Source organism: Zeus faber (genome assembly GCF_960531495.2).
Source record: "Zeus faber genome assembly, chromosome: 10".
Lineage (NCBI taxonomy): Eukaryota > Metazoa > Chordata > Actinopteri > Zeiformes > Zeidae > Zeus > Zeus faber.
The window spans coordinates 2,517,378-2,545,066 of record NC_137199.1 but is presented as its reverse complement, the minus strand read 5'-3'; the positions used below and the strand labels follow the sequence as shown (position 1 = coordinate 2,545,066).

At 44.1% G+C, this 27,689-nt stretch overlaps 1 protein-coding gene and 1 long non-coding RNA gene across 2 annotated transcripts; both read left to right on the top strand.

Annotated features, from left to right (window-relative positions):
- The first annotated feature begins 1,026 nt into the window (after positions 1 to 1,026).
- Positions 1,027 to 6,627, top strand: LOC307235622. Its single transcript, XR_013844351.1, has 4 exons — positions 1,027 to 1,118; positions 2,187 to 2,227; positions 3,364 to 3,470; positions 3,649 to 6,627. It is a non-coding gene; the product is annotated as an uncharacterized lncRNA (long non-coding RNA).
- Positions 6,628 to 9,097: 2,470 nt separating this feature from the next.
- Positions 9,098 to 24,536, top strand: LOC307235621 (PDZ and LIM domain protein 3-like). The gene is made up of 6 exons (XM_080007764.1): positions 9,098 to 9,310; positions 21,031 to 21,182; positions 21,567 to 21,633; positions 22,083 to 22,182; positions 22,369 to 22,480; positions 22,598 to 24,536. Exons 1-6 carry the CDS (start codon positions 9,218 to 9,220, stop codon positions 22,749 to 22,751), a joined length of 678 nt encoding a protein of 225 aa, XP_079863890.1. The 5' UTR covers positions 9,098 to 9,217; the 3' UTR covers positions 22,752 to 24,536.
- Positions 24,537 to 27,689: the final 3,153 nt, after the last annotated feature.

Sequence of the window (27,689 nt, the reverse complement as noted above, 5' to 3'; positions counted from 1 at the left end):
AGGCCGGTGCCATGCAACACTGTTCTAAAGCAGTGGTCTTCAACGGGGTGTTCTGCCAATTGTTTTTTATGTCAAAATTATTTTTGTGAAAAATTTTAAAAATTATTTTTATACAAAAAAATACCCCACCATTCCAACCATCAACACTAAAACACCCTGTTTTTTATTTCAGTAATCGGCTGAAAGCAAGCCGATTAGCAGCTTCTGACGTGATGGTGTGTTAAAAATCCTCTGATTGTTCAGTAACTAATGTGCCTCTGACAAACATAACTAGTGCATGGCTGAACTTCAATAAAAACGCATGGTGGTCAATGGTTTGTATTATTGTATTGGTATTAAACAGCATGTTTCAGATTTGAGATTTGTGAAAACTTTATTCTATTCATAAAAAAGAAAGGTGTATTTCACTTTCGTTTTTTTCCACACAGACTTAACTAATGGAAATTAATCAAAATCTGAAATAAAAACACACAGGACCCGTAAGCAGCACTGAGTATATAAATGGGTTAATAAGGCATTTTATATATATATATATATATATGTTTTATTTTAAATGTTATTATTTAAAAAAATCTTAAAGTTAAACAGCTATAAACTTTGTTCGTGGACGGACTAATCGTTCCTCCTCTTTACGGCACAGAAAGTGACTAGTTTACGTCCTTTTAACAACATGAACTCTACTTAGCCTTGGGAAGGATAAACCGAGTACACATACGTTGTACAAGAGTTCACGTGAAAGGCACAGCAATATATATACATATAAAATTCTAATAGAAATGGGGTCCTTGGGTTGAAAAATGTTGAAGACCCCTGTTCTAGAGGAAGGTTATTTTGTATCATATTTCATGGCACTGAGCATATGTTGCCATTTGTTTTGTTTTTTACTACAGTATGTGTCTTTATGTGATGGGCGCTGTGTGTGTGTGTGTGTGTGTGTGTGTGTGTGTGTGTGTGTGTGTGTGTGTGTGTGTGTGTGTGTGTGTGTGTGTGTGTGTGTGTGTGTGTGGTCTTTCCAGCGGGAAATAGTGGTGATGGGGAAACCACCCCGTAGTCCCGTCCTCTCAAGACGATCCTGCCACTCACCTTCCCGTGGGCACACTCCCTCTCCTGCGCCCAGGGTACACGGGTCATGTGTGTGTGTTTGTGTGTTTTTGACTGTGATTGCATGGAACAGGAGGCTGTCTCACAGCTCTCTTACTGCAATCTGCAATGAAGGCCCAACCGTCGCACGCTTTCCCTCACATGCTGCATCCGAAATAACATACTGTACTAGAATACTATTTATTACTCCAAAAATGTATTATATATGTCCCAAACCAGGCTGTGCTCTGATAGTATGCAGTACGGTAGTACGAGGATGGCGTACTACAACCATTGAAAAATCAAGTGGTCTGGATATATGACAACATATTATATCCGATAATCCATCCTTCTTTTTACTCACATGCTAAAGCTACTAAGTGTGTAGTACGTAGTACACCATTTTTATATGCAGGGACCTACTTGTCCAAACACACACACTGCAGTTTCAATTGAATATGACGGTAGTGTGTATGGAATAACTAAGAAAAAATTTGGCATGTTTTGAGGGTGGTAAAGGATTTCTTCAAAATTCTTTAAAAAATGGGTAAAAGTGTGAGAAAAACTTGCTGTATCAACAACTGTTTTCCTTAAAGGAGATGTTCACTATTTTTCAACCCAGGCCTTATTAAAATATAGCTTTGTATTTTTTACCCGTGCATAGCACAACCTGAATATATTTACTATCGGGAAGCTCCAACAGAGTGGTAGGTTTAGCGAGGTTGTGCTGCAAACCATTTTAAAAGATGCTAACTAAAACTTTGAGGCTGGGTTGAAAATAGCCATGCTGTCCTTTAAACGGTGATAGCCATTATGCTACTAAACTAAACCAATTGAAGGAGAAATTTTCACTTACTTCATTCTCTGTGAAAGCGGCTGAAAATATGAAATCATATATATTTCTGGACAATGAAAACTACTGTAATACTTGAAAACAATTATGTCAGTGAATTATTTTCTCTTGTCATAAATACGCACATGTATATATAGTAGAAGAACTGCGTAAAAAAAACCTTGAAAAAGAAATGTAAAATAGTTGCCCCATTAAGGACTATGAGCTTAAATTCTTTCTCTCCCCCTCTCTCGCTCCCGTTGTCTTTCTGCAGCGACCGTCATTCACTCAAGATGATCAGTGTGGAGGAGAGCTGTGAGTGCTGCTTTATAAATCCTTCAGCATTGATGTCGCATATCATCACTCCACTTGAGAATTAAAGGTCCACAATCAAGGTTTTGGGAATACGCAGTTTTTCCATTCTAAAATTGGAAATGCTGTTGTCCTATGCCCTATTTCCTCAACAGTTTACAGCTATTTTGTGGCCCTCAACATACCTGGTTATAAATGTGTGGGTTCTGTATCATTTCTCACTAAAATGAAATAGTGTGAAAATGTAATTTTGCACCCTGCTGACAGTTAGTGGAGTTATCAACAGCTAATCTGTCAAGTCGGCAAAAAAATTGTGCCTTTATTGATCATGGCGATAAAGAAAGGGAACGTGGATGACGCGAACAGTTTTTTCGATAGTGACAGGCTTGTTTCTATGAATGGCTTTTTCAACAACGTATTAGTACAATCGCAACAGTGTTCAGGGTATCATGATATCAAAACAACTTCACAAACTCCTTTGATTCATGGACCAAATAGCTTGAATAATCAAGTTCTGTCCACACGATACCAATATTTTTGAAAACGTAGTATTTTCTCACATACGAAAACGGAAAAAAAAAACCTGACGTCATGGCCTCAACTTTCGCATTTGCGCGTTTGTCAGGAACGTTCAAGCGACAGCCAACCACCATTGTGTTGTCCGTGGTGTCTTCATTAAAAATGTCCAACTTTTGGAATTGTGCCTGTACAGTGTTGCATAATATTATCATAGTGGTGCTCAAGAAGAAGCTCAATACGCATGTTCCTTCTGTTCTTCTGTGGTGTTTGACATCAAGTTTTATGAGATATTATTGCCCACTACCGGTATGGAATGCTCATGTGAGCATTTAAAATCGTTTTTGTGTTCTCATGTGAATGGAGATTTTTTTTTTAAATAAGAGGGGGAAAAATGCATTTTGAGGAAAATCTGTATATGTGTGGACAAGGCCTCAGATGTAATTTTCCCTCAGTGTCAATTAAATTTGCCACTTTAAGAACGTTTGCCAACATATACGATGGTGGCTGTGGAGGACTGAAGGGTCAAATAAAATAAATCTTTATTTCACATTACCTTTTACCTTTATAGCAGGTTGTGTATTGTAACTGTATTTTGATGTATGTGTGGACACTGTGTGTAGGTTCCAGGTTCTGTACAACTATTCGCCTCGCAATGAGGATGAGCTGGAGCTCAAGGAAGGAGACATCATCGACGTGATGGAGCAGTGTGACGATGGATGGTTTGTTGGTGAGAGGAACAAATCATTTTTGAAATCATAGTACAACTTTGTAACTCGGGGGTCATTTCACAGGGAAAATGTATTTAACAGTTTTTTGTGTGTGTGTGTGTGTGTGTGTGGGCGCTATGTGTGCGCGCGTGTGCGTGTGTGTGTGTTATTTGTGGGGGGGGGGGGGGGCAATTACAGGTACATCCAGGCGGAGTCGATTCTTTGGAACTTTTCCGGGAAACTACGTCAAACGACTTTTCCCCTTTGAGCCCGCAGGTTCAAAACAATCGGACTGACGGGCCAAAAGACTGAGCTGCAATGTTGTGTGTGTGTGTGTGTGTGTGTGTGCGCGCGCGCGTGCAGTGTTTCCCTTGGAAGTCCGGTAGTAGTGGGTGAGACTTTCAGCTGCGTGGAATTTAAAGTCAATGTGAAACATCACGCGGCCACCACAGTGGGACAATCAGCAATGAATTGTATGTATTTATTAATGCATGTGCTCTTTGTAAACGCGATATGTTTTCACCTCGCTGCCATTCAGTGAAAATGGTTAATGTCCAGCTAAGTAAATCCCTCCCAGAATAGGACTGAAATAATAAATGATCAGGTTGCTACAGTTCTTTTTTTTTGCATAACTCATAAAAGTTAATTTTTCTCGCACATTTGCCTTTTTTTTGATAGATATTTTTATCGAGTGGCTATGGTCGGGGAAACACTGTGTGTATGTTGTGATCGTTTCGCCTGCCACACGCCACCCAAGTAACGTTTTCACGGTCCTCCGGCACAGAGACACAGACAACGGGGTTGTAGACACCAGTTTATTGTAGAGAGGGGGCGAATTGGAATCAGCCCAGGAACAGATAGAGATGTGTCATGACAAGGGCCTCTCCTGAGTGAGTGTGGAGATGGGGGTTTCACCTGTTGCTCATTAAACCAACCAACAAGCAACAGTTGTGCAGCCACTGTGATCCTGGGTCCCCAATTATCTAGATCCAGGTCAGGTGTGGCTGCTCAAACCGCACCATCCCCACACCACATACAACCGACACCAAACTGAGGCCAGGGGAAATACCTGGCAGAAGCCTACCTCGCCCCCCACCACCAAGCAGAGAACAAAAAGAAAAAAATAGCCTAAAACACAGACTCTGAAACAGGGTCGCTATACCTGAAAAGGACAGACTCTGACGCAGGGTTCCTATACCGTAAAATAATAAAACAGCGGACTCTGAACCAGGGTTCCTCCTCCCTTCCGGAGCGTGGGGCCTCAGGCTGCTGTGCTGGCTGGTCGAGGTGTGGCCGGACCTGGCTGCTGCAGGGGCTGCTTGAAGGGGTGACCTGGCTGCTGCAGGGGCTGCTTGAAGGGGTGACCTGGCTGCTGCAGGGGCTGCTTGAAGGGGTGACCTGGCTGCTGGATGGTCCCGGCGGTGGCTGCTGGGGGGAGGAGCTAGCTGCTGTTACCCGTGGTGGTTGCTGCGGCTGCTTCTCTCCCGGTCCTCTGCCGACCCCTTGGGTGCTGCTGCTGCCAGTTGGGAGAGGGTTGGTGCTGGGGCCATCCGATGACCCGCTGGTGACTCCAAGGCATCTTCGGAGGGCCCCTCTGTGTCCCTTGCCCGTGCTGGAGAGTCCCTGTTCACGTGCCAGTGTGGCAGTTTCGCCAACAACGCGCCACCCATGTGGCGTTTTCCTGGACCTCTGGCACAGAGACACAGACGCCGGGGTTGTAGCCGACAGTTTATTGTAGAAAGAGTGCTAGTTAGAATTAGCCCAGGAGCAGATAGAGATGTCATGACAAGATCTGTGGATTTAAGAAACTCCCGACGCATTGGATGGGACATTTTACTCACAGTCTGCGGAATACAGGACTCTCTGTTCATGTGATGTGAGCATTTTTGTGTTAATAAGCGTTTATGTTTCGCCAGCCCTAGATGGAGCTTAACTGTTTACATTAATGTATAGGTTCACTATTTTTCAACCCAAGCCTTATTAAAATGTTGATTCACTTTTCAATTCATGATGGTTCATAGCACAACCCTGTTTAATCGATTTGCTGGTGAGACACTGCCACAGCTTCTCACTGTGCTTAAACCGGTCCAATGGGAAAAAATGTGAAGCCTTTATATACATGTTAAAATTTGTTTTTTTCTTTCAGTGCGGTGCTCTTGAATTTCCACAGGTCATGCAAAGGATGGCAATATTATATTATAAGGCTATTTTGATGATTATTAAAGATTGCAGGTTGGGAACTGGAACTCCACTTTCAGATCAGCTCTGTCTTGGATGCAATGGCATACGAATACCCTCCATTATATATGTTTGGAATAACTATAATATAATAAATATAACTATTACTATAATATAATAAACATAAAAATAAAACAATGAATCTTCTTTTGAAAAATGGGAGACTTGCATCATATTTGCGCGTCTTTGTGTATTTGTTGTATGTTTTGAATAACAGTAATATCACTTTTTAAATTACATTTTGAAATTGCTGCAGTACATCCAAAATGTAACAAGCTACAATAGGTTGACATTCGGAGGCAGCGCAACTTCCTGTTTCTAGTCTCTTCCTAATTAACAATTATTAGTTAAAATAGCCAAAGGAGCTAAATTTGTGGTAGTGCAAAAGAGTCACTAAAACCTGAATAATCCTGATAAAACCCACAGTTTGGTAGAAAATATATACACTTGTGAGCTTCTCATTTTCGTAAAGGAGATTGTTTTTTTCTTAAATGTTTGCCCCATTGGAATGTATTCAAGCACAGTGAGAAGCTACAGAACAACAGCTTCTCAATTGTAAAGCATGAAGCGAGGTTGCACTATGAACAGTTATAAATGATGGGAACCAACGCTTTGATAATGTTTGTGTTGAAAAATGGTAAGCCATCCTTTAAACATATGGCGTTCACCATTACCTCTGTAAACAAACAAAGGAAAAAAGAAAATGATGCTGTCATTGACTGAGTGACTGAATAGTAAACTGAAATACAGTCAAAAGAAATCTTCGTCTCCAATCATGTGATCTCTTAATGCACATTGTGTCATTTGATGTGACTTTGATTGTAATTGCAAACAAGTGCTCTCTTTATGGACCTCAGATATGGACCCCACACGTGTCTTTTGTGTATTGATGTGTCAGTGTTTCAGTGGCAATCTCAGTGCCCAGACAATGCCAGTACACGGCAGAGAATAAAAGGATTGATTTGATTTTTAAATCCTGAGTACTTTCATGTTCATTTAAAAGCTGGTATTTTTGTGACCACTGAATGAGAGGATGTCAAAAACCTGTTATATTTTCTCATCTTCGTCAACCTTAAAGTTCAACAAATCTATATTGGAAATAACAAATGGATACACATGTCAAACCTTTATGGAGCTATAAAGGCATTTGGATAGACTGTACTCAATTGTATGTGTTTAAACATCAAAGTGCAACAGTAAATGGTTGCCAGTTGAGATGGATGAACCTAGCAGGGATGGGCATTCCAGGTTAAGAAAGTAAATTACCTCCCCAGTATTTTAAGGCAACCATCTGGATTTGCTAATAAGAAAAAAAAAAAAAAAAAAAAAGATTATAGTAGAATAATTGACGTCACCCGTTGGTTTCTGAACGGGTCATTTGAAGCCTCGAGTTTCACCGCCATCTTGGAAGGAAACAAAACCGGAACTTTCTCAAATTTAACAGCAGGGCAGAATCTTGTGTGTTGAGGTGCAGAGTGAAACACGCCTCAAATACAACTCTCTTTAAGCTTTAAAATTATCTTGAGGGAACAGTGATTTTGCAAAATCACAACCAAGACATCCATTGCAAGAACCAAACTTAGATATTGACCAATGATAAGTCAGCATTTGGTTAGTGGTTTTCTTAGAGCAGCCATTAGACAAACTGTAGTTTAAAGCACTTCTGTGTCTGTAACACTTGGCCATAATGGCAGGCCAAATAAATGGCGGGAATAAGTTCTGAACCTGGAATTTCCAACTCTGAAATAGAGCCTCAATGAACATCTGTAAAAGCCATTAGTGGGAGAGACTGGAGCTATTCTGTTAGTTCAAAAAACAGTGGGGAGAAAAAACGTGGTCTCGCACATGATTTTCTCACTTGTATGTTCTAGTGATAAGGAGTTAAAAACAGGAAAGAGTTGCTGTGTCCCAAAATGTCAAGCTGCAAATGGAATGAAATGTCCAACTGAACTTAATGGCGCCAATGTTCTGCGAATGGTTTTAAATTAGATTTTTGATCACCTGAACATTCATCGCCTATTTAAATTTGAGATATTACTCCCAGACGTACTATATCATCTTGCACGTCAGTGCCATTTACGTCGAATGTAAATCAAATTAAATTAGTCTATGATATGTTTATTGGGTTGATATTGTTATTATACCGGCTAATTCTGCCTTTTTCCTGTAGGTAGACGTCTTAAGTCTCATTCAGTTGTGTTCAGTTCAAATCTGTGCACGGTCCCTTTAATAGATCAGAGTGCGTTGGCAAGGCAGCCGCCAGTTAATGTTACTGAGGTCAACGGCTAAAAAAAAGTCTGGGGACATTACATTTGGAGTTGGGGTTTATATGAAACAATTTAGGTGAGCGTTGTTACAGGGTTTTTGGACGTAAACCGAATTTTCCTACTCCCTTAAAAGCAAAGGCTGGAGATAGGGTTTTGGTCTTCAATGACCTCTGTATATTTACTAGTTTGTTTAAAAAAAATGGAAGTAAGCATCTGTGATTTCACCGTGCTTAGGTATTCCATACTAACAGGAAAAAAAACATTTTTTGGATGATGTATATTTGGATATAAAAAGGACGCGCTTAGAAACACGAGGATTTAAAGTATCAGTGGCATCTAGCAGTGAGGTTTCAGTTTGCAACAAACTGAATACCCCCCCCCCCCCCCCTCATTTCCAACCCTGCAGGAGAAGCACGGTAGCTACAAGCTAACATTAGTAAAATAATGCTAAAATGCCATTTTATTCTAGGCGTTTAGTCTGCTAGCGAGATGGCGTTAGCAGGATACATATTTTATTATCCGTTTGCAGAGTCAAAGACTGGAGAGACCACCTGGTAATGTTATGGAGGTTAGAGGGAGAGGAAGAGCCAGTGTTTGGTTTGTCTGTTGTGGGCTACTGTAGAAACATGGCGGTCACGGCCTCCGTGGAAACGTACCCGCTCCCTACGCACTGTAGATAGAAACTGCTAAGGTAACACCGACATGATACAAATTTTCATGGGATAATACCCTAATTAAAACATACTTATAAATATGATATTCCATTTCTGCCAAGTCCGTTCTGTAAATTCTACACACTGCCCCTTAAAATGTTTGAGATCCTCTATATTTTCTTTACCTCTCTACTACTAACTCATATTTAGTAACCGCAGAAAACTTTGTAATGGTTAATTCAGGATATGGATTCATATTGAACCATTAGCTGTACAGTTACAAATATTATCTGTATAAGTTTGTTAGAAAGGGCGTGAGATAAAATGGCATTTTGACTGTGTAAATACTTTTGGGTTTGACTTCCTAACTTTGACCTCCAAGACACGACTCATCCTCCCAGACAGGAGTATGACCTCACTGTGTGTGTGTGTGTGTGTGTGTGTGTTCTCACCAACCAATGAGCCTCAGAGATCCTAGAATGGGGGGAGGGCGTAGTGCAAGTCCTCAACACAAGAAAGCTGAAAAAGAAAGATAGAGAGAGACAGACAGACAGAGTGAGGGAGACAGGGAGAGAGTGACAGAAAGAGAGAGAGAGAGAGAGAGAGACAATGCCACAGAACTTGCAGCTGGAGGGCGGGCCTCCCTGGGGCTTCAGGTTGACAGGTGGGAAGGAGCACAATCAACCAATCAGCATCAGCAGGGTAAGTGGTCGACGGGACGGACGGAGAGATAGGATTGGACCAGATTTTGGCCATTGTGAGGGCGAGACCACATCACAATGGCTTCTAGGCCATTTCAATGCAGTGTTGTGATCAACCTGCAACCAGCACTTAAGTACAAAGTACATTCTGGCTAGGAGACTCATACTCCACTATGTTCTTTTACTCTAGTACATTTCAGTCATGTATATATCATACATTTTATATGCAGTATAGTACAGGGCAATTGAACTTCAATAGCAAGTGGGCCAAATGGGAAAATCACTGGGGGTTTGTGAGTCACACAGAGTACTTTGTCAGTGAAATGGCTACAAACAACTCGTTACAGTAATCCTAACAGATACATTTCTACATGGAATAAACTAGTGACTTGCATCCCTTTCCTTTCACTTTAATTATATCATTATCAATTGCAGACAGCAGCCAGTCCATACAAAATAGTAGGAAAATGATGGTTACGAGGCTTGATACAGGCGTGCAAAAAATTGCATTTTTAAAACCAAGGAGATGTTTATTCTGACAGGTCCATATCGAGCGAAAAAAGACGTAGAAAAATAGATAAATAGCAAAACAGTTTCCACCACACTAACAGTAAGTAAGCCTGTTTATAATATCCTCAACAGCCCTTCCAAGCATTCATTGGAGTGCCTCTTCATGTTGTTCATGTATTCTTTCATCACGGCAAGACATTCGTTTCGTAATGAACACACCGGTTTATTTCTTGTTGCGGCGGGGATTTCCAAAATCACCTTTACGTGTTTTCGACTTGGAGAGAGGGACGGTTTGAAGCTTGTTGTTAGCTTAGCTGACTTGGAGAGGGACGGTTTGAAGCTTGTTGTTAGCTTAGCTGACTTGGAGAGAGGGACGGTTTGAAGCTTGTTGTTAGCTTAGCTGACTTGGAGAGGGACGGTTTGAGGCTTGTTGTTAGCTTAGCTGACTTGGAGAGGGGGACGGTTTGAAGCTTGTTGTTAGCTTAGCTGACTTGGAGAGGGGGACGGTTTGAAGCTTGTTGTTAGCTTAGCTGACTTGGAGAGGGACGGTTTGAGGCTTGTTGTTAGCTTAGCTGACTTGGAGAGGGGGACGGTTTGAAGCTTGTTGTTAGCTTAGCTGACTTGGAGAGGGGGACGGTTTGAAGCTTGTTGTTAGCTTAGCTGACTTGGAGAGGGGGACGGTTTGAAGCTTGTTGTTAGCTTAGCTGACTTGGAGAGAGGGACGGTTTGAGGCTTGTTGTTAGCTTAGCTGACTTGGAGAGGGGGACGGTTTGAAGCTTGTTGTTAGCTTAGCTGACTTGGAGAGGGGGACGGTTTGAAGCTTGTTGTTAGCTTAGCTGACTTGGAGAGGGAGGGTTTGAAGCTTGTTGTTAGCTTAGCTGACTTGGAGAGGGGGACGGTTTGAAGCTTGTTGTTAGCTTAGCTGACTTGGAGAGAGGGACGGTTTGAGGCTTGTTGTTAGCTTAGCTGACTTGGAGAGGGAGACGGTTTGAAGCTTGTTGTTAGCTTAGCTGACTTGGAGAGGGAGACGGTTTGAAGCTTGTTGTTAGCTTAGCTGACTTGGAGAGGGACGGTTTGAGGCTTGTTGTTAGCTTAGCTGACTTGGAGAGGGACGGTTTGAAGCTTGTTGTTAGCTTAGCTGACTTGGAGAGGGGGACGGTTTGAGGCTTGTTGTTAGCTTAGCTGACTTGGAGAGGGGGACGGTTTGAAGCTTGTTGTTAGCTTAGCTGACTTGGAGAGGGGGACGGTTTGAAGCTTGTTGTTAGCTTAGCTGACTTGGAGAGGGGGACGGTTTGAAGCTTGTTGTTAGCTTCGCTGACGTGCGCAGCGTGAGCAGGCGCAGAGCGGGCCTCGTCTGCGGGTCCTGCCGCAGCGCTGCAGCCTGATGTGTTCAACGTCAACTCGGAAAAGTGGAACTCGGATGCGAACGAACTGATGCTGCGTTCAAAGGAAACTCGGAAAACTAACTCGGGCGCGGGCAATCGCTCATGGACCGTAAAGAAATTCAAAAGAGCCGTAACCGGCACGGTTGAATAGGCTTGGTATAGTGTGTGTGTGTGTGTGTGTGTGTGTGTGTGTGTGTGTGTGTGTGTGTGTGTGTGTGTGTGTGTGTGTGTGTATATCTGTGTATATATGTGTGTGTGTGTGTATATATATATACACAGTATATACATACATACACTCACCGGCCACTTTATTAGGTACACCTTGCTTGCATCGGGTTGGACCCCCTTTTGCCTTCAGAGCTGCCTTAATTCTTCGTGGCATAGATTCAACAAGGTGTTGGAAACATTCCTCAGAGATTTTGGTCCATATTGACATGATAGGATCACGCAGTTGCTGCAGATTTGACGGACTGCACATCCATGATGCCAATCTCCCGTTCCACCTCATCCCGAAGATGCTCTATTGGATTGAGATCTGGTGACTGTGGAGGCCAATCACTACAGTGAACTCATTGTTATGTTCAAGAAACCAGTTTAAGATGATTTGAGCTTTGTGACATGGTGCATTATCCTGCTGGAAGTAGCCATCAGAAGATGGGTACACTGTGGTCATCAAGGGATGGACATGGTCAGCAACAATACTTAGGTATGCTGTGGCGTTCAAACCATGCTCAATTGGTACTAAGGGGCCCAAAGTGTGGCAAGAAAATATCCCCCACACCATTACACCACCACCACCAGCCTGAACTGTTGATACAAGGCAGGATGGATCTATGCTTTCATGTTGTTTATACCAAATTCTGACCCAACCATCTGAATGTTGCAGCTGAAATCGAGACTCATCAGACCAGGCAATGTTTTTCCAAACTTCAATTGTCCATTTTTGGTGAGCCTGTGCGAATTGTAGCCTCAGTTTCCTGTTCTTAGCTGACAGGAGTGGCACCCGGTGTGGTCTTCTGCTGCTGTAGCCCATCTGCTTCAAGGTTTGACATGTTGTGCGTTCAGAGATGGTATTCTGCATATCTTGGTTGTAACGAGTGGTTATTTGAGTTATTGTTGCCTTTCTATCGTCTCGAAACAGTCTGCCAATTCTCCTCTGACCTCTGACATCAACAAGGCATTTTCGTCCACACAACTGCCGCTCACTGGATATTTTCTCATTTTCGGACCATTCTCTGTAAACCCCAGAGATGATTGTGCGTGAAAATCCCAGTAGGTCAGCAGTTTCTGAAATAATCAGACCAGCCCGTCTGGCACCAGTAACCACACCACGTTCAAAGTCACTTAAATCCCCTTTATTCCCCATTCAGATGCTTGGTTTGAACATCAGCAAGTCATCCTCACCATGTCTACATGCCTGAATTCATTGAGTTGCTGCCATGTGATTGGCTGATTAGCTATTTGTGTTAACAAGCAATTTAACAAGTGTACCTAATAAAGTGGCTGGTGAGTGTATATATATGTGATGTGTGTGTGTGTGTGTGTGTGTGTGTGTGTGTGTGTATGTGTGTATATATATATATATATATATATATATATATATATATATATATGTATATGTGTGTGTGTGTGTGTGTGTCTGTATGTATGTCTTTCCTCAGTATATACCAAAAGCATATCAAGAGTCAGTGTATACAGTCAACTTTTGTCCTTTGACAATGCCGCTAATATACACAACATTTTGATGAGGTGCAGAGGAGTGGAGAACCTTGAATGGCTTTTCTGCCCATTGCATTCCTTTTAACGGGTTGGTTTTATTTGAGTCTCCATAGGCAGCCACACTTTGAATTATCTCTTTTGCAGTGGATGTAAGGACCTTACGTTTTCGGACCTGGGGGTTGGAGTAGAACACCAGACTACCAAATGTGAGGATACATTTCAATTTGAACTGAAGGTCCCATCCCAAAAGGTTTACTGGGCAGCCAGGAACAATGACAAATTTGTGTTTGACATTTACCTTTTTACCACCAATGGGTGTGTTAGGGACACTCCAGTTATTATTACAGAGTTAATAAATGCAGCAGACCATTCTAAAATTTCATGGACGTCAATGATCGATGACATCGGTGCCCAATGAACTCTGTAAGCACCTCTATGCGTTGGATTTAGGATCCCAACAAATTGGACATACATACTGTATGTTGGTTCTTCATTTGGAAGAGCACAGGACCCACTGATATCAACCTGTGGAAGCTTATTTGCAACAACACCTTTTCTATGACCCGCGACTCCAAAATGCAACTCATCCAATATAAGATTTTGCATGGAGCCCATTTCACAGAACACAAAATGTTCAAAATGGGTTTTGTGGATGAAGACATTTGCTCCCACCATTCCCTTGATACCAGAGATGACTACATTCATGCCTTCTGGCTCTGGCCACCCATCCTAACATCCTAGACCAACATCACCAAGAAGCTATCAACCCTTCTGGTTCGCAGCATTCCATTATCCCCGTCTATATGTCTTCTCGGGGGATCACGTGCTCCCGGGGAGTACCTGCAGCTGGCGTCCGTGTGTGGGTTCTGGGCGTGGTTGTGGGTTCTGGGGCTGGGGCTGGGAGTGGGGGGTGTGGGTCGCTGGTTTGGGTCTCGGGCCCCGTGGTTGGTGGGTTGGCGCGGCGCTGGGGTCGCCCGCCCTGCGCGCTTGGCTGATCGCTGTAGGTTGGCTGCCACCAGGTACGGGAGAGGGGCGCACTGGGGCGGGTTTGGGTCCGGGGGGAGGGGGTCTGCGTGGTTGCTCCCCGGCCTTCTGCGCCCCTGGATCGATCCGGTCGCGACTCGCCTATCTCTCCCAGTGCCAAAACTCATACTCAGCACATACACCACACAACCCCCCCTCCAGGCCTGGCTGGAGTCCTGAGGGCTTGCGCTTGGTGGCTTGGGATGTGCTGCGACCTGGCGGGCTGCGGAGAGCGCTGCCGGGTGCCTTCTGGGGCCCCTGGGGGGACTGCTTGTTGTTGTGGGTGTGGGTTAGGGTGTGGGGGGCGGCTGTTGGCCTTTTCCTTCTGCAGCTGGGATTCTCTGCGGCGGGCCCCCCAGGTGCTGGGGGTGGCGGAGGGCCTGTATACCTGGCGGCCTGCCGGCATCGCCGGGGGGGGGGGGTGTACTGACCATACGCTGCTACGTGTATGGTCATTTGGCACTCACGCCGGGTGGGGCACCTGGTCGGCTGCGGAGGGGCGGGCCCCCCCTCTTGTGCAGGGCGTGCGGCTGCGTCTTGTGCCTGCGCCCGGGGGTTGGTTGTATGTGTGCGCCCCTGGGGCGCGGGGTCTCCTCGTGCTCCCTGGGACTTGCTCATGCTCCTCGGGCTGGGCGTGAGAGTTGCCCGGGGGTCTTCCGTGGCCGCAGGGCGGGGTACCTGGGGATCTCCTGCAGCCTGCCGCGGGGCTGTGGAGTTCGGGGGGCTTCGGGGCCCCTTGCGCTGCTTGGAGGCGCCGTGACATAATACCGACCTTCTACACCAGTACCAATGGGGATAAGTCATGTACACTCACCGTTGGACATCTTACACACACACGCACGCACGCACACACACATCCAGTACCTGCTTGGAGTGCAGCCCAGCAACCTGGGGTGCTTTCCTCTCCTTTCCTCCCTCATTTACTGCTATGACTTTGACAGGAAGAGGCCACATGACCAGTTGTAGTTCCAGTTTTCCTGGACCTAATTAAGTTTTTCAATACAATGTTCATCCTTTTGTGTAAATGTTGTTTGTTTATATGTTTATTTGTCTCACCGTCACCATCAGTTGTTTATAGACCCAAACATGATAAATAGTTCTCCAAAGAGGGGGGTTGGTGGTGGCTCTCCATAACCAAAACTGTGCATTCTATTGTTATTGCAGCAGTTCTTGATGATTTAAGAATTAATAAAGAGTTGCATTGCAGGTTTAGAACTTGAACTCCTATTGCAGACTAACTCTGTCCAGGATGCAAATGGCATACAAGTACTCTGTGTTCTATGCCCAGCATGCTGACAGCACAGGTTAACAAAAAAAAAAAAAAAAAAGAAAAAAAAAAAGGAAGAGCACAGGACTGTGCTTGTGTCTTCCAGCAATCGCGCAGCCAATGGTCGGTAATTCTACATTTTAAACACACAATTCTGCTAGTTTTATTATCGCTTCCAATATGTCTGCTCTGGTAGGAGCGGCCCACACCTCCTCCACTACCTCGACCTTGGGCTTTCAAGTCTCTGCCACTGTGAAGCTCGCCCACCTCCAATGTCCTGCATCATTGCCAAACCTTTCCCTGTCACATACATGCCGCTTCTTTCTGTCTTAATCCTTTCTGGAACTTTTCCACAGTCATTTCATTCAAGCCATCCATGAGCATTCGTACAATCTGGGCAATTTGTAGCAACATATATTTGCCACAAGCACATATTTATGTACAGCAGCGAGGAACCATTTCCCTCCACCAACATCTATGCATGATCCACACGGACAGAATGAAAATTTGTCTCGAATGCCATCGTATGTTTGCCCCGTTTCTGTTTGCAATTGGTAATGTGAGTCAAATACTGTGTGGTGCAGGTGTGCAAATAACGCCTTATGCTGAGTTCAGACTATGTGATTCAGTCCTGATTTTCCACTCGCTGACAGGTTTTTGGAGATCATCGAGCAAAGCCCCAGATCGGAAGAAAATCATAGCCTGCTCCCGTGAGTGACATGCGTGAGCTATGAACTGCTCACAACAAGATCCGACTGCTTGCCGCAGGTCTAATATTTGACCATGTCGGGGTCAACTTGGGAGTGATGCAACGAGCTACAATAAGGGCAGACACGGAGTGGGCGGGGGGGGGGTCGAGAAGGAGAGACGGGGAGCAGAAACCAGAAACACACAATGTACCTTTTTTACTTTTCTTCACTAGGTTTTTATTTATTCATTTTTTTAACCTGTGCTGTAGAAGAAGAAGAATAAGAAGCATGCTAGGTATACAACACAGAGTATGCCATTGCATCTAGGACAGAGTTAATATGCAAGTGGAGTTCAAGTTCTCAACCTGCAATGCAACTCTTTATTAATTCTTAAATCATCAAAAACTGCTGCAATATCTCTGTCCTGTGGATGACCTGTAGGATGACAAGAGCACAGTTTTTGGTTATAGAGAACCACCACCAACCCCCTTCTTTGGAGAACTATTTATCATGTTTGGGTCTATAAACAAATGATCACTACTCCAAGAGGGGGAGAATCACCACGGGTGAGACAAATAAACATAGAACCAAACAGCATTTACTCAGAAACATAAACATTGCATGACAACATGTATTTAAAAACAGTTCATTAGGTCCAGGAAAACCCGAACTACAACTGGTCACGTTGCCTCTTCCTGTCAAGGTTATGGCAGTAAATGAGGGAGGAAAGGAGAGGAAAGCAATGTGGTGTGTGCGTGTGTGTGTGTGATGGGACCGCCTGTTTGCGTGTGTGCCTGTGTGTGTGTGTATGTGTGTGTCCATCAGTGAGTGTACATGACTTATCCCCATTGGTACTGGTGTAAAAGGTTGGTATCATGTCGTGGCGCCTTCAAGCAGAGAAAAGGCCCCGAAGCCCCCCGAACTCCGCAGACACCCTACAGCCCAATCTGTCCTCTGTCCCTGAGCAATATCGGGATCTGGCCCTGGTCTTCAGTAAGCAGGGTGCGCTGTCTCTACCGCCTCACCGCCCCTACGACTGCGCCATCGGCCTGCTGCCAGGCGCCCCTCCCCCCCGCAGTCGACTGTACAACCTCTTCCAGCCTGAGCAAGAAGCGATGGAGACTTACATCCGGGACTGCCTCGCAGCCGGGGTCATCCGCCCCTCATCGTCATCGCTGGGCATGGGGTTTTTCTTCGTGGCTAAGAAGGACAAGACTCTCCGTCCCTGCATCGACTTCAGGGGGCTCAACAACATCACCGTACAAAATAAGTGTCCCTGATAGACTCAGTAATCGTCCCCCTCCAGGGCCACCCACTTCTCCAAACTCAACCTCCACAATGCCTACCACCTGGTTTGCATTCACGACAGGGACGAGTGGAAGACCGCCTTTAACATCCTGCTCGGACATTTCGAGTACCTGGCTGTGCCTGCTCAACGCCCCGGCGGTCTTCCAGGCTCTTATCAACGATGTCCTCTGGGACATGCTAAACCTGTTTGTGTTTGTCTACCTGGGGGACATTTTGGTTTTTTCACAGTCACGTCTGGTCCTGCAGCAGCTCCTGGAGAACCAACTGGACCAAGCAGAGAAGTGCGTCTTCCATGTTCCATCTGTGTTCTTTCTAAGGTTCATCTCTGGCCAGGGGAGGATGGAGATGGACCCAGAGAAGGTGGCTGCAGTGGCAGAGTGGCCAACCCCCAACTGCAGGAGACAACTCCAACGCTTCCTCGGCTTCGCAAACTTCTACCGGCGTTTCATCTGAAACTTCAGCCGCATCGCCGCTCCCCTCTCGGCCCTCACCTCCATCACTGTACCGTTTAAGTAGACTCCCACGACCGAGGCCGCGTTCCACAAGTTCAAGAGCGTCGGCCCCAGTTCTGGCCCAGCCCGACGCCAACCTCCAATTCGTGGTGGAGTAGGACGCTTTGGACATGGGGGTAGGAGCTCCCCAACTGAAGCTCCATCCATGTGCATTTCTCTCCCGTAGGCTCACCGCACGCGAAAGAAACAATGACGTGGGCAACTGGGAGCTCCTCACGGTCAAATGGCTCTGGAGGGGGGGCGCCACTGACTCGAGGGAGCGAACCACCCCTTCGTCGTCTGGACGGACCACTAGAACCTGGCCTACAACCGGACGGCGAAGCGGCTCAACTACCAACAGGTCAGGTGGGCGCTATTCTTTGGCCGCTTCAACTTTTCTCTGTCGTACCGCCCAGGCGTCAGGAACACCAAACCCAGTGCCCTGTCCTGTGTGTTCATGGCTAAAGAGAACAATTCGGACTCAAACCCCATTCTCCGTCCCACCTGTTTTGCCGCTATGCTCACTTGGGAGATTGAGTCACTGGTAACCTGAGCCCGACCCAGGTACTGGACCCCCCAACCGTCGGTTTGTCCCCGACTCTGCTCATTCCCAGGTCCTGCAGTGGGTTCCCGCATCCCGTCTCACCTGCCACCCCGGGATCACCCGCACACTGGTCGCCATCCTTCTGGTGGTCGACCCTGGTTCCTGACACCCAGTCTTTTGTTCCCGCCTGCCCCACCTGCGCCCGGAATAAGACCTCCACGCTCTGGTCTCCTCTGCCCCCTACCCATCCCGAGCCACCCTTGGTCCCACATCGGCCTAGACTTTATCACCGGCCTCCCACCATCCAGCGGCAACACCACCATCCTCACAGTTGTGGACCGTTTTTTGAAGGTGGCCTACTTCCTCGCCCTGCCCAAGTTACCATCTGCCAAGGAGACTGCGGAGCTGCTGGTGGCCGAGGTCTTCCGGCGGCACAGCATCCCCACAGATGTGGTCTCGGACAGAGGCCCACAGTTAATCTCTCAGGTCTGGCATGCCTTCTGCTCGCCCCTGGGGGCGCAGGTTAGTCTATCTTCTGGCCTCCACCCACAGATCAACGGCCAGACTGAGTGGGCGAACCAGGAAGTGAAGGCCATGCTCCGCTGCCTCACGGCCACCAACCCCTCCTCCTGAATACGCCCACAACACCCTGGTCAATGCGTCCACCGCCCTGTCACCGTTTCACTGTTCCCTGGGCTACCGACCCCCTCTGTTCCCTTCCCAGGAGGCAGAGATTACCATGCCCTCAGTTCAGGCCCACATCCACAAATGTCAGATGACATGCTGCCCTGCTCCAGGCGTCTACCCGGTCCCAGCAGCAGGCGAATCGACGTCGGGTCGCACCCATGTACGCCACCGGCCTGAAAGGGTGGCTTTCCACAAAGGACTCGCCCCTTAAGGTGGACTCCTGGAAACTCATCCCCCGGTATGTTGGTCCCTTTGTTAAAGAATCTATCATCAACCCCTATGCCGTACATCTCCGTCTCCCTCCCTCCCTCCCTCCCTGTCCACCCCACCTTTCACGTGTCTCTGCTCAAGCCTGTGGTCCCCTCCCACCTAGGCCCCACCACCCCCCCGCACCGTTGATAACCACCCCGCCTACACGGTCCGGCGCCTGCTGGACGTGCGCTGGACACACCTGGCTCCAGGTGTCCACCAGGTTGGGTCTGTAGAGGAGGGATTACTGTCAAGCCCACGGCCTTCAGTGCCACTAGAGGCTGCTCTCTCCTCATCTGCTGCTCCTCCCTCCGGCCAATTCCACACACATGGGACCTAATATCTTCATCATCTACCGCAGTATTTATTCTCCGGCTCCCCAGTCACTCATTGCCAGATCGTTAGCAAACCTACCTGAGTTCTTATCGCTCCCAGCCGCCACCATTCCTGTCTTGTCCTGCTCCACCTGGCACAGTAGCCAGGCCTGCTCGGACCCGTTTCATCCCGACTGGACCCCTCATCTCCACCTTACCTCCTAATAAACCTCCTCCGTTTACCCCGGCCTTTCTACTGTCTCTGTGTCGTGCGTTTGGGTCCCTCCTAGCTGTGATCCTAACAGTTTTATTTATTTTAGGTAAAGTAACCCTGGGTCAGAGTCTGTATTTTTAGGCATTGTAACTCTATGTCAGAGTCTTGTTTTAGGTAGGTTTTTAAAATGTTTTGTTCTCTGCTTGCTGGGGGGGGGGGAGTAGGCTTCGGCCAGGCCTCAGTTTGGTGTCGGGGGTATATGGCGTGGTTTGAGCAGCCACACCTGACCTGTATCTAGGTCATTTGGGATCCATCAGAGTGGCTGCATACCTGTTGCTTGTTGGTTGGTCTAACAAGCAGCAGGTAAAACCCCCATCCCCACACTCACTTAGGAGAGAGGAGCCCTGTCATGACCTGTGTCCATCTGCTCCAAGGCTTGTTATATCAAGCTCCCTCTCAGCAATAAACTTGTGTGTTTTCTACAACCCCATCTTCTGTGTCTCTGCTGGAGGTCCCTGAAACACCACTTGGGTGGCGTGTGGTAGGCGGAACTGCCACAGTGGGTTTTAATGTTGTGGCTGATTGGTGTATATAAACATATCAGGTTTTAAAAAAATAATAATAATAATTTCATTTAACTAAGTAAATACAGTCTGTAACTATAACTAAGTAATATTTTTATATAAATAAAATTTTTTTGTAAATTGTTATCAGGATCTGCATGAGCTTTATCCTTTAACTTTTTCCTCCTCCTCATCCTCCTTTCAGTCGAATGATCAGTGTGGTACTTTCACTTTTATCAGTCATTTTATGTCAGGATATTTGCAAACAAAGCCATTTGGGTGCATTCCAATTGTTGCTTAAATGCAGTCCAATATGGCAAATGTTTAACCCTTAAAAAAACATGTTAAATCTCCTCAGTCAAGACAAATTTGATTTGGTCATTTTCGGTTGTCATTTGACAAATGAGGGTCAATGTCAAATTATATTACATTATTACAGTGCATTTAGCAGATGCTTTATCCAAAGCGACCTACAATTATTCAAACACCGACGGACGCAGCCATCAGGAGCAATTAGATGTTAAGTGTCTTGCTCAAGGACACTACAGCATGCTAGCAGGAGGAGCCTGGGATCAAACCAGCAACCTTTAGATTACTAGACAACCAGCTCTACCTCCTGAGCTACCATCCCCACAAATTCCAATATAGTTTGATATAGTCTACCATACACTGTCACAAGTAATATCCGAATGCTACAATACGTTTATATTTGACTAGTTTCAAAGTTCTGTCGCACCCAGCTAAGCTCTGTATCCCAGGTGACGCCTGGGAGTAAGGCCTCGTTGGCAAACCTGTGCCCTGGAGATGTCATCCTTGCCATCGGGGGTGGCAGCACAGAGGTCATGAGCCTTTCTGAAGCCCAGAACACCATCAAATGCTCCACCAACCAGTTGTCCCTCAAGATAGAACGGTATCTATCTATCTATTAAATTCAAAAAGGCTTCAATTGCATGGGAAACGTACCGTCACATCACCAAAGCAAATGGAAAACAAAAGTACATGTTGAAGTCCAAGATTTGGATAGATAATATAAACATTGTTGTCAATCTATCTATCTATCTATCTATCTATCTATCTATCTATCTATCTATCTATATACATCTGTGTGTCCGTCACAATCATCATAATCGTAATTCTAAAACATATTTAATTATTTATTAATATTATTGTTGTTATTATTATTATTATTATTATTATTATTATTATTATTATTATTATTATTATCATTATTATTATTATTATTATTTTAACGCTGCGTGTGTGTGTGTCTGTGTGTGTGTGTGTCCATTACCAGACCGGAGACTAGACTGTGGTCTCCTCAGATGGAACCATTCAGAGTCGACCTGCAGGATGATCAACAGGTAGACACAGTCATATGCATGCACGCGCATATGCATACAAGAATAATTTTTAAGACACATTAATAATGAAGAACCTCAGACCCAGTGGTTTCTTGTGTGTCAACGTAGCCCAGATGTGTTCCTATTTTTTTATCTGTAATACTACAGTTATTATATTCTTATTCTCATTTAGTATAACAAGAAAATCGGTCTTGTATTTTCGTGAGCTTGCATTATTCTAAGTTGATCAGTACAGTTTAGCTTAAAGGCTGTGTAAGCAAAGCTCGGGGTACAACGGTGGAGTGTAGAGCTATTTGGATTTGAGGTGTGCTGAATCAATTCAGAGAACTTTTCCAGACATCATGACGATTGCAATTATTGCCAAGACTTCCAATTACAGAATAGAATTCTGATTCTCTTTCTCTCTCTCTCTCTCTCTCTCTCTCTCCCCCTCTCTCCCTCTCAAAAAGGACCTTGGCCACTTTGAGCACAAATTCAACGTTAGGCCACGCCCCTTTGGAGCTCAAGCCTCTCTGGTCCCCATGGAAAGCACTGATGACAATAACAACAGTAGGTTTATAAAGAGATATTTTTGGGGAAAGTAAAAATAGGATGTCCAGAACAGATTTTTGCAACCAAAACACCTTCCACCTTGACCTATTTCTCTTATTATGGGTCGTAAGAAAACGTTAGTGCTTGGGGTTTGTTTTGATCTGGTAACATTTCTCGTAACTAAGATGTTGTTTGCGCTGACAGGTGTTAGGCGGCCCGTTGTCAGGAGTGTAGGGGCTCCAGTGTCAAAGCTCCAGCCTCCCGTCGCCAAGCTGCAGAAGCTGCCGCTCTGCGACCTCTGTGGTAGAGGAATCATGTGAGAAGTTTCATATGCTACACCAACATACACGACTTTTTAAAACACGTGACAGCTCATAATCGTTCACAACTTACGCCACCGGTGAAGTGGGATCAAATGTGGTTTCCTCTTCAGCGGCCCCGTTGTCCGAGCGGGGGAGAAGTGGCGTCACCCCGACTGCTTTGTGTGTGCCCTCTGCGGGACTGAGCTCAAACACAGAGGATATTACCTCATCGACGGACAGCTCTACTGCCAGGAGCATGCTGCCACAACAGTGCAGGCCCGATAACACGCTCAACCAACTCGCTAATGATGCGGTTCGCTGAGTGGTGCATTGGGCCCGGTATTGGGAGTTTTAATTCTTTGGTATGGTATGTTTGTGCCAAAGCGTTCTGTAGCGTGAGACACCAAAGCAGTTTACCTCATCAGTGAACGGTTTGTACAGTATATATGTTCACTACAAGAGTAAATGGGTCATCTGAGACGTTGTTTTTTTTCAAGCTAGGCTAGAAAGGTTTTTACTTCAACGTGGAGTCAGTAAAATTGGACAAATACTGTAGCCACCAATAGTCACAGCTCATGGAAGCCATATAAATATCCACCAACATTGCCAAATGTGACTGTTTCTCCTTCACAAAGCATCTTTAGCCTGCGTACCAAAGGTCTCTTGCAACGCTGGTCGTTATGAATTTCGTCTACATTTGTGCAAACTAAAATGAAACCCATTTGGAGATATAAGCAGCTTAGTTCATGAGGGCAGGGATTGAAGGGAAATTGACAGGTTTTGGTGAGGCATTTCCTACTTAACAGATGTTAAGTAGGAAATGCAGTAGTCATTATTGTAGCAACATTTCTGAGTCATATCATGATCAATTTGTCAATTTTATCAATTTGCAACGAGCGACTACATTTTTTTAGTTACCTTTATATAGCAGAAAATTACCTTTAACTTTGTATTGCCAATATAAAAAAAAATTGGCATCCAAAAATGTATTAGTATTAGTATTAGGTACCTGGTATCGGTGCTGATATCAAACCAATACCGTGAATATGCAATAACATGAATACACACACACACACACACACACACACACACACACACACACACACACACACACACACACACACACACACACACACACACACACACGCTTAAGTGTCTTGCTTAACAAATAATACAATATATAAATATAATAATAATTTTTACTAAATAAATGTCTCTCAAGAAATTCAGGAAATATCCCTTTTAAGCATGATTTGTGTGTGTCCCAGCTTTAATTGCTCAATGTTACCACAGTATGAGTTTTAACACATCAGTCAGTTCTTGGTCACACATGGCCAAATAAGATCAGGATGATAATTGTGTTTTCTTAATTTTTTTGCTTAAAATAATTTTCGGCCATATTTGTGGGTTGATCATTTATTGATTTGTTTTTAATAATCTAATTTGAAATGGACTTGAATTGATTACAATGTGAACAGGTGATTTGTGCACCTGTTCTATATATTTGCTTGCTATCATGACTGTAATTCTTCATTCATAGTTTCACTTAGTTTTTCATATAAAACATTGACTGAAAATTTCATGCTTTGGTAATTATCAAAGGAAAATAAACCTATTCAAATCTATCAAACACTATCTTCTGGAATCATTGTAAATGTGGCTTCAGTATATGTATCCCTCAGAGGCAAACTTAGGGCCAGAAGAGAGGAAAATAGGTTGCCAGGGATAGTTGAAAAGATTAATCAATTTGTCCAAAAAGATGTTTTGCAAACAGCTCTGAATGTGGTCTTCTTAAAGCATATGTTTGCTATTTTTGGCCTTATTAAAATATTGGTTCCCGTCATTCATCCAACTGTTCATAGCACAACCATGCTCAACCCTTTGCTATTTAGAAAATTGCTGCTCTGCTGCAACTTCTCACTGTGTTTAAATGAATTCCAATGGGGGAAAAGCCTTAAAAATTGTGTTGAATCTCATATTATTTATTATATTAAAATTATTATATTATTAGTGTATTTTTTAAACATGTTTCGAGTAACAGTTATATTACTTTTATTAGCACAGGGTATATCACATCAATGGCGGTCCAGTCAAAGCACCTTCAGAATACAGGACTTTGCTGTGCTGTTCACACTAAACAATCCTATTTCTTTGTATTTTTTGTCTTGCGCACAAAGCAGTGTGCATACTGCATGATGCCTCCCAGATCCTACACATGGTGAGCGGCATGGAGACTTGTTGGGTAAATACCACTCCACATAACTTTGCCAAAAGTTAAAGAAGAAAAAGCTTTTTAATGAAGAACAGTTTGCTGTTGTAGCTGCGTGTGCGCTCATTTCTGTCCCCGATTGGAACAAAAGTTGTGTAGTCTGACAAAGCATTAAAGCATCATGTTTTAGCAACACCATCATAACCAGTGATGAATAAATTCTCACCAGATTCGTACAGAGGCTACGAGTTATGTGGTGTTGCCGTTTGTAAACGTCCAGTGGTCAAACCCAACACTTAGGACTTTGATTTAGGATTTCAATTTAGGATTTAGATTTAGATTAAAGATTTAGATTTAGTATTTTTATTTATAGTTTGATTAAAGATTTAGATTTAAGTTTAAGATATAGAATTTATATTCATATTTAATGTTTAAATTTAAGTTGAATATTTAATATCTTTATTTATATTCATATTTAGTATTTATATTTATATTTTACATTTAGACATAAATTCTTATATCTATACTGTATATGTGAAAAAGTGAATGAAAATTGTAGTGCATTTTTGTGGGGTGTCGCTAAATATGCGGTAAAGGCAGCGTTTGGGCTAAATCTGTAAATAATGAGGTAGGATAAATAATCAAGGCCAAAAGTGAGCAGAGCAAAGCAGAGATGCAGAACGTGCATGCAGAAACCATTTAAGAAAGACCATAAAATTTTGAACCGTTAGTGCTGAAATCAGTTAATTATCCAAAATATATGGTGTTGTAATGGATATAATGCAGTAGGCAACACCATAGAAAAAAAACAAAAATTGCTGAAAACTGCAAAAAGAAAAAAAAGAATTTGGAGATTACCTTTAAATGGAGGCAAGAAGAGGTTTAATGAGTCGATTAGATTTGAATAGTTTTAATAAATGAAAGAGAAAAAAAGTGATTTCTATGTGTAAATCTACAGTTAAACTGACATTAAACCCATCTACTGAACGAGAGAATAAAGAGGTGAGGAGACAAAACGACTTAAAATCAGGGGCGGGGTGAAACACCTGTTGATGTTTAGGGTGATGGTGCTCTTGATAGGTGTGCTCTTGGGACCAGGGGCTGGATGGAACACCCTGAGCTCTCTGCTTGTGTCAGGGTTCGCCCGGGTCCTACCAGCATCGGCCACTAGATGCCGCCAGTACTGCCTTTTCAAGGTTGCTCTGCTTCACCTATTTCTGTTCCTGAGTACCCTGCCTCATTAGGTTATATGTTTCACCTGTGTCTCGTTTGGTCGTCCCTATTTAGACCCTGTCGTTTGTGTCCTCGGGCGCTCCGTCTTGAGTTTGTCTAATCTCATGACAACGCGCTTGTTCCAAGCTCCCGAGACGTCTTATTTGTTTTTGCCCAGTTTTTTTGTACTTGTTTTGAGTAAACCTCTATTCTTGCCACCTCGCCTCTGCCTTGTTCTCTGCACCTGGGTTCACTCAGCATACCTCCTAACAGCTTGATTGCTTGGCACACTGGGGGAAGTATGGGTCAGTGGAATGAGATGGGGTGAGATAGATAGATAGATAGTGTTGCGGTTAATTAGTAACCCCACATGAAAATAACCTATTACATGTTACACCTATTACATGTTATATGGGGATGGTAGCTCAGGAGGTAGAGCTGGTCGTCTAGTAATCTAAAGGTTGCTGGTTGGATCCCAGGCTCCTCCTGCTAGCATGCTGTACTGCTCTTGAGCAAGACACTTAACCCCTAATTGCTCCTGATGGCTGCGTCCGTCGGTGTTTGAATAATTGTAAGTCGCTTTGGATAAAATGCAATGTAATATACTAATTTGTAACCCCTCATGAAAAGAACCTGTTACATGTTATACTAAACCACCAATACTCAAGATACATGTATAAAAACCAAAAATAAAAAAATGTATGCGATAAAACCAAAACTAAGGGAAACAATGAAATAATAAAAATAACTCAAGTCTTCGAAAAAATGTGTATATATATAAAACATTTTTTTTAAATGTATACTATAAAACCAGAAGAAGGAGCTCAAGCCATTTTACAAAAACAGGGAAGAACTGTAGAGACAGTTCAAGGTCATATACGACAGAAGGAAAAGGAAGTATGCTCAAATATGGAAAAACATGATGCGTGTGTTCCAGTAAGACCCTTTCCAAGAAAGGGGAGGTTGCTCAACAACAAAAGGTGTGATTGGCATGATGACAGGACTACAAGCTGTGAGTGGTTATTTAACTACCCCAAAACAATTTTAGGTCATAGTAAGAAGATTTTGAGTGGCTCGCAGCACTGAAAGGGGTGGAACATGTAACAGAAGAAGGATGTTCCTTGGACATAATAGAAGGAAAAAGACATGGATGTTCAGTCGGTTCTGCGGAGTCTACTCAAGTTTATTGATGTATTTGTATTTTTGACTCTGGTCCTTTCTAGGGTTTTTTCTTCCAAGTTTTTGAGACCAGAACAGATAAACGTTGTACAGAGGCCTGAGGTATGGATCTTTTTTTTAACCACGACATTTGGGGAAGCCTAGCCAGGAAAGAACAATGACCAAGTCTGACACCAAAGACATGGGAAGGACCAGCCTGCACTTTACGTACACAACTGGCCACAAAATGTAAAGGTACGCAGACCCTTTTTTTCCCCCTGTAAATTCAGTTTGTGTCTGAGTGCAGGACTCCACCCAGGTTGCAGGTATCGGAAAAGCCTCTTCTCCAACGAACCTAAACTATTGACCTAGTTAAAAATTACTGTAATTATAAATTTAATCAGAAAAAAAGTAAACTCAAAAAGAGGCTGATGCAAATTATATATGTGCCTGTGTGTTTATGAAAAACTCACGGTGTAAAAAAGAATGAGTGATCCTCTGTTGAATTTTTCTATAATCGGTCCAGTAAGATATAACGGTGTGTATATTGTAATTACTCTGAGACTGGCAGATGTTCTGTGTTGCAGGTGATGGGGACATCGATGCATACACAGACTCTGTCTCACCTTACATCTCCAAGTGCA

Bases quoted from the DNA above. Each gene is read 5' to 3' on its own strand.
- LOC307235621 (XM_080007764.1), top strand. From the start codon at position 9,218: ATGCCACAGAACTTGCAGCTGGAGGGCGGGCCTCCCTGGGGCTTCAGG. The intron at 9,311-21,030 runs GTAAGTGGTCGA...TCTGTATCCCAG, and splicing joins AACCAATCAGCATCAGCAGG to GTGACGCCTGGGAGTAAGGC. The intron at 21,634-22,082 runs GTAGACACAGTC...CCTCTCAAAAAG, and splicing joins ACCTGCAGGATGATCAACAG to GACCTTGGCCACTTTGAGCA.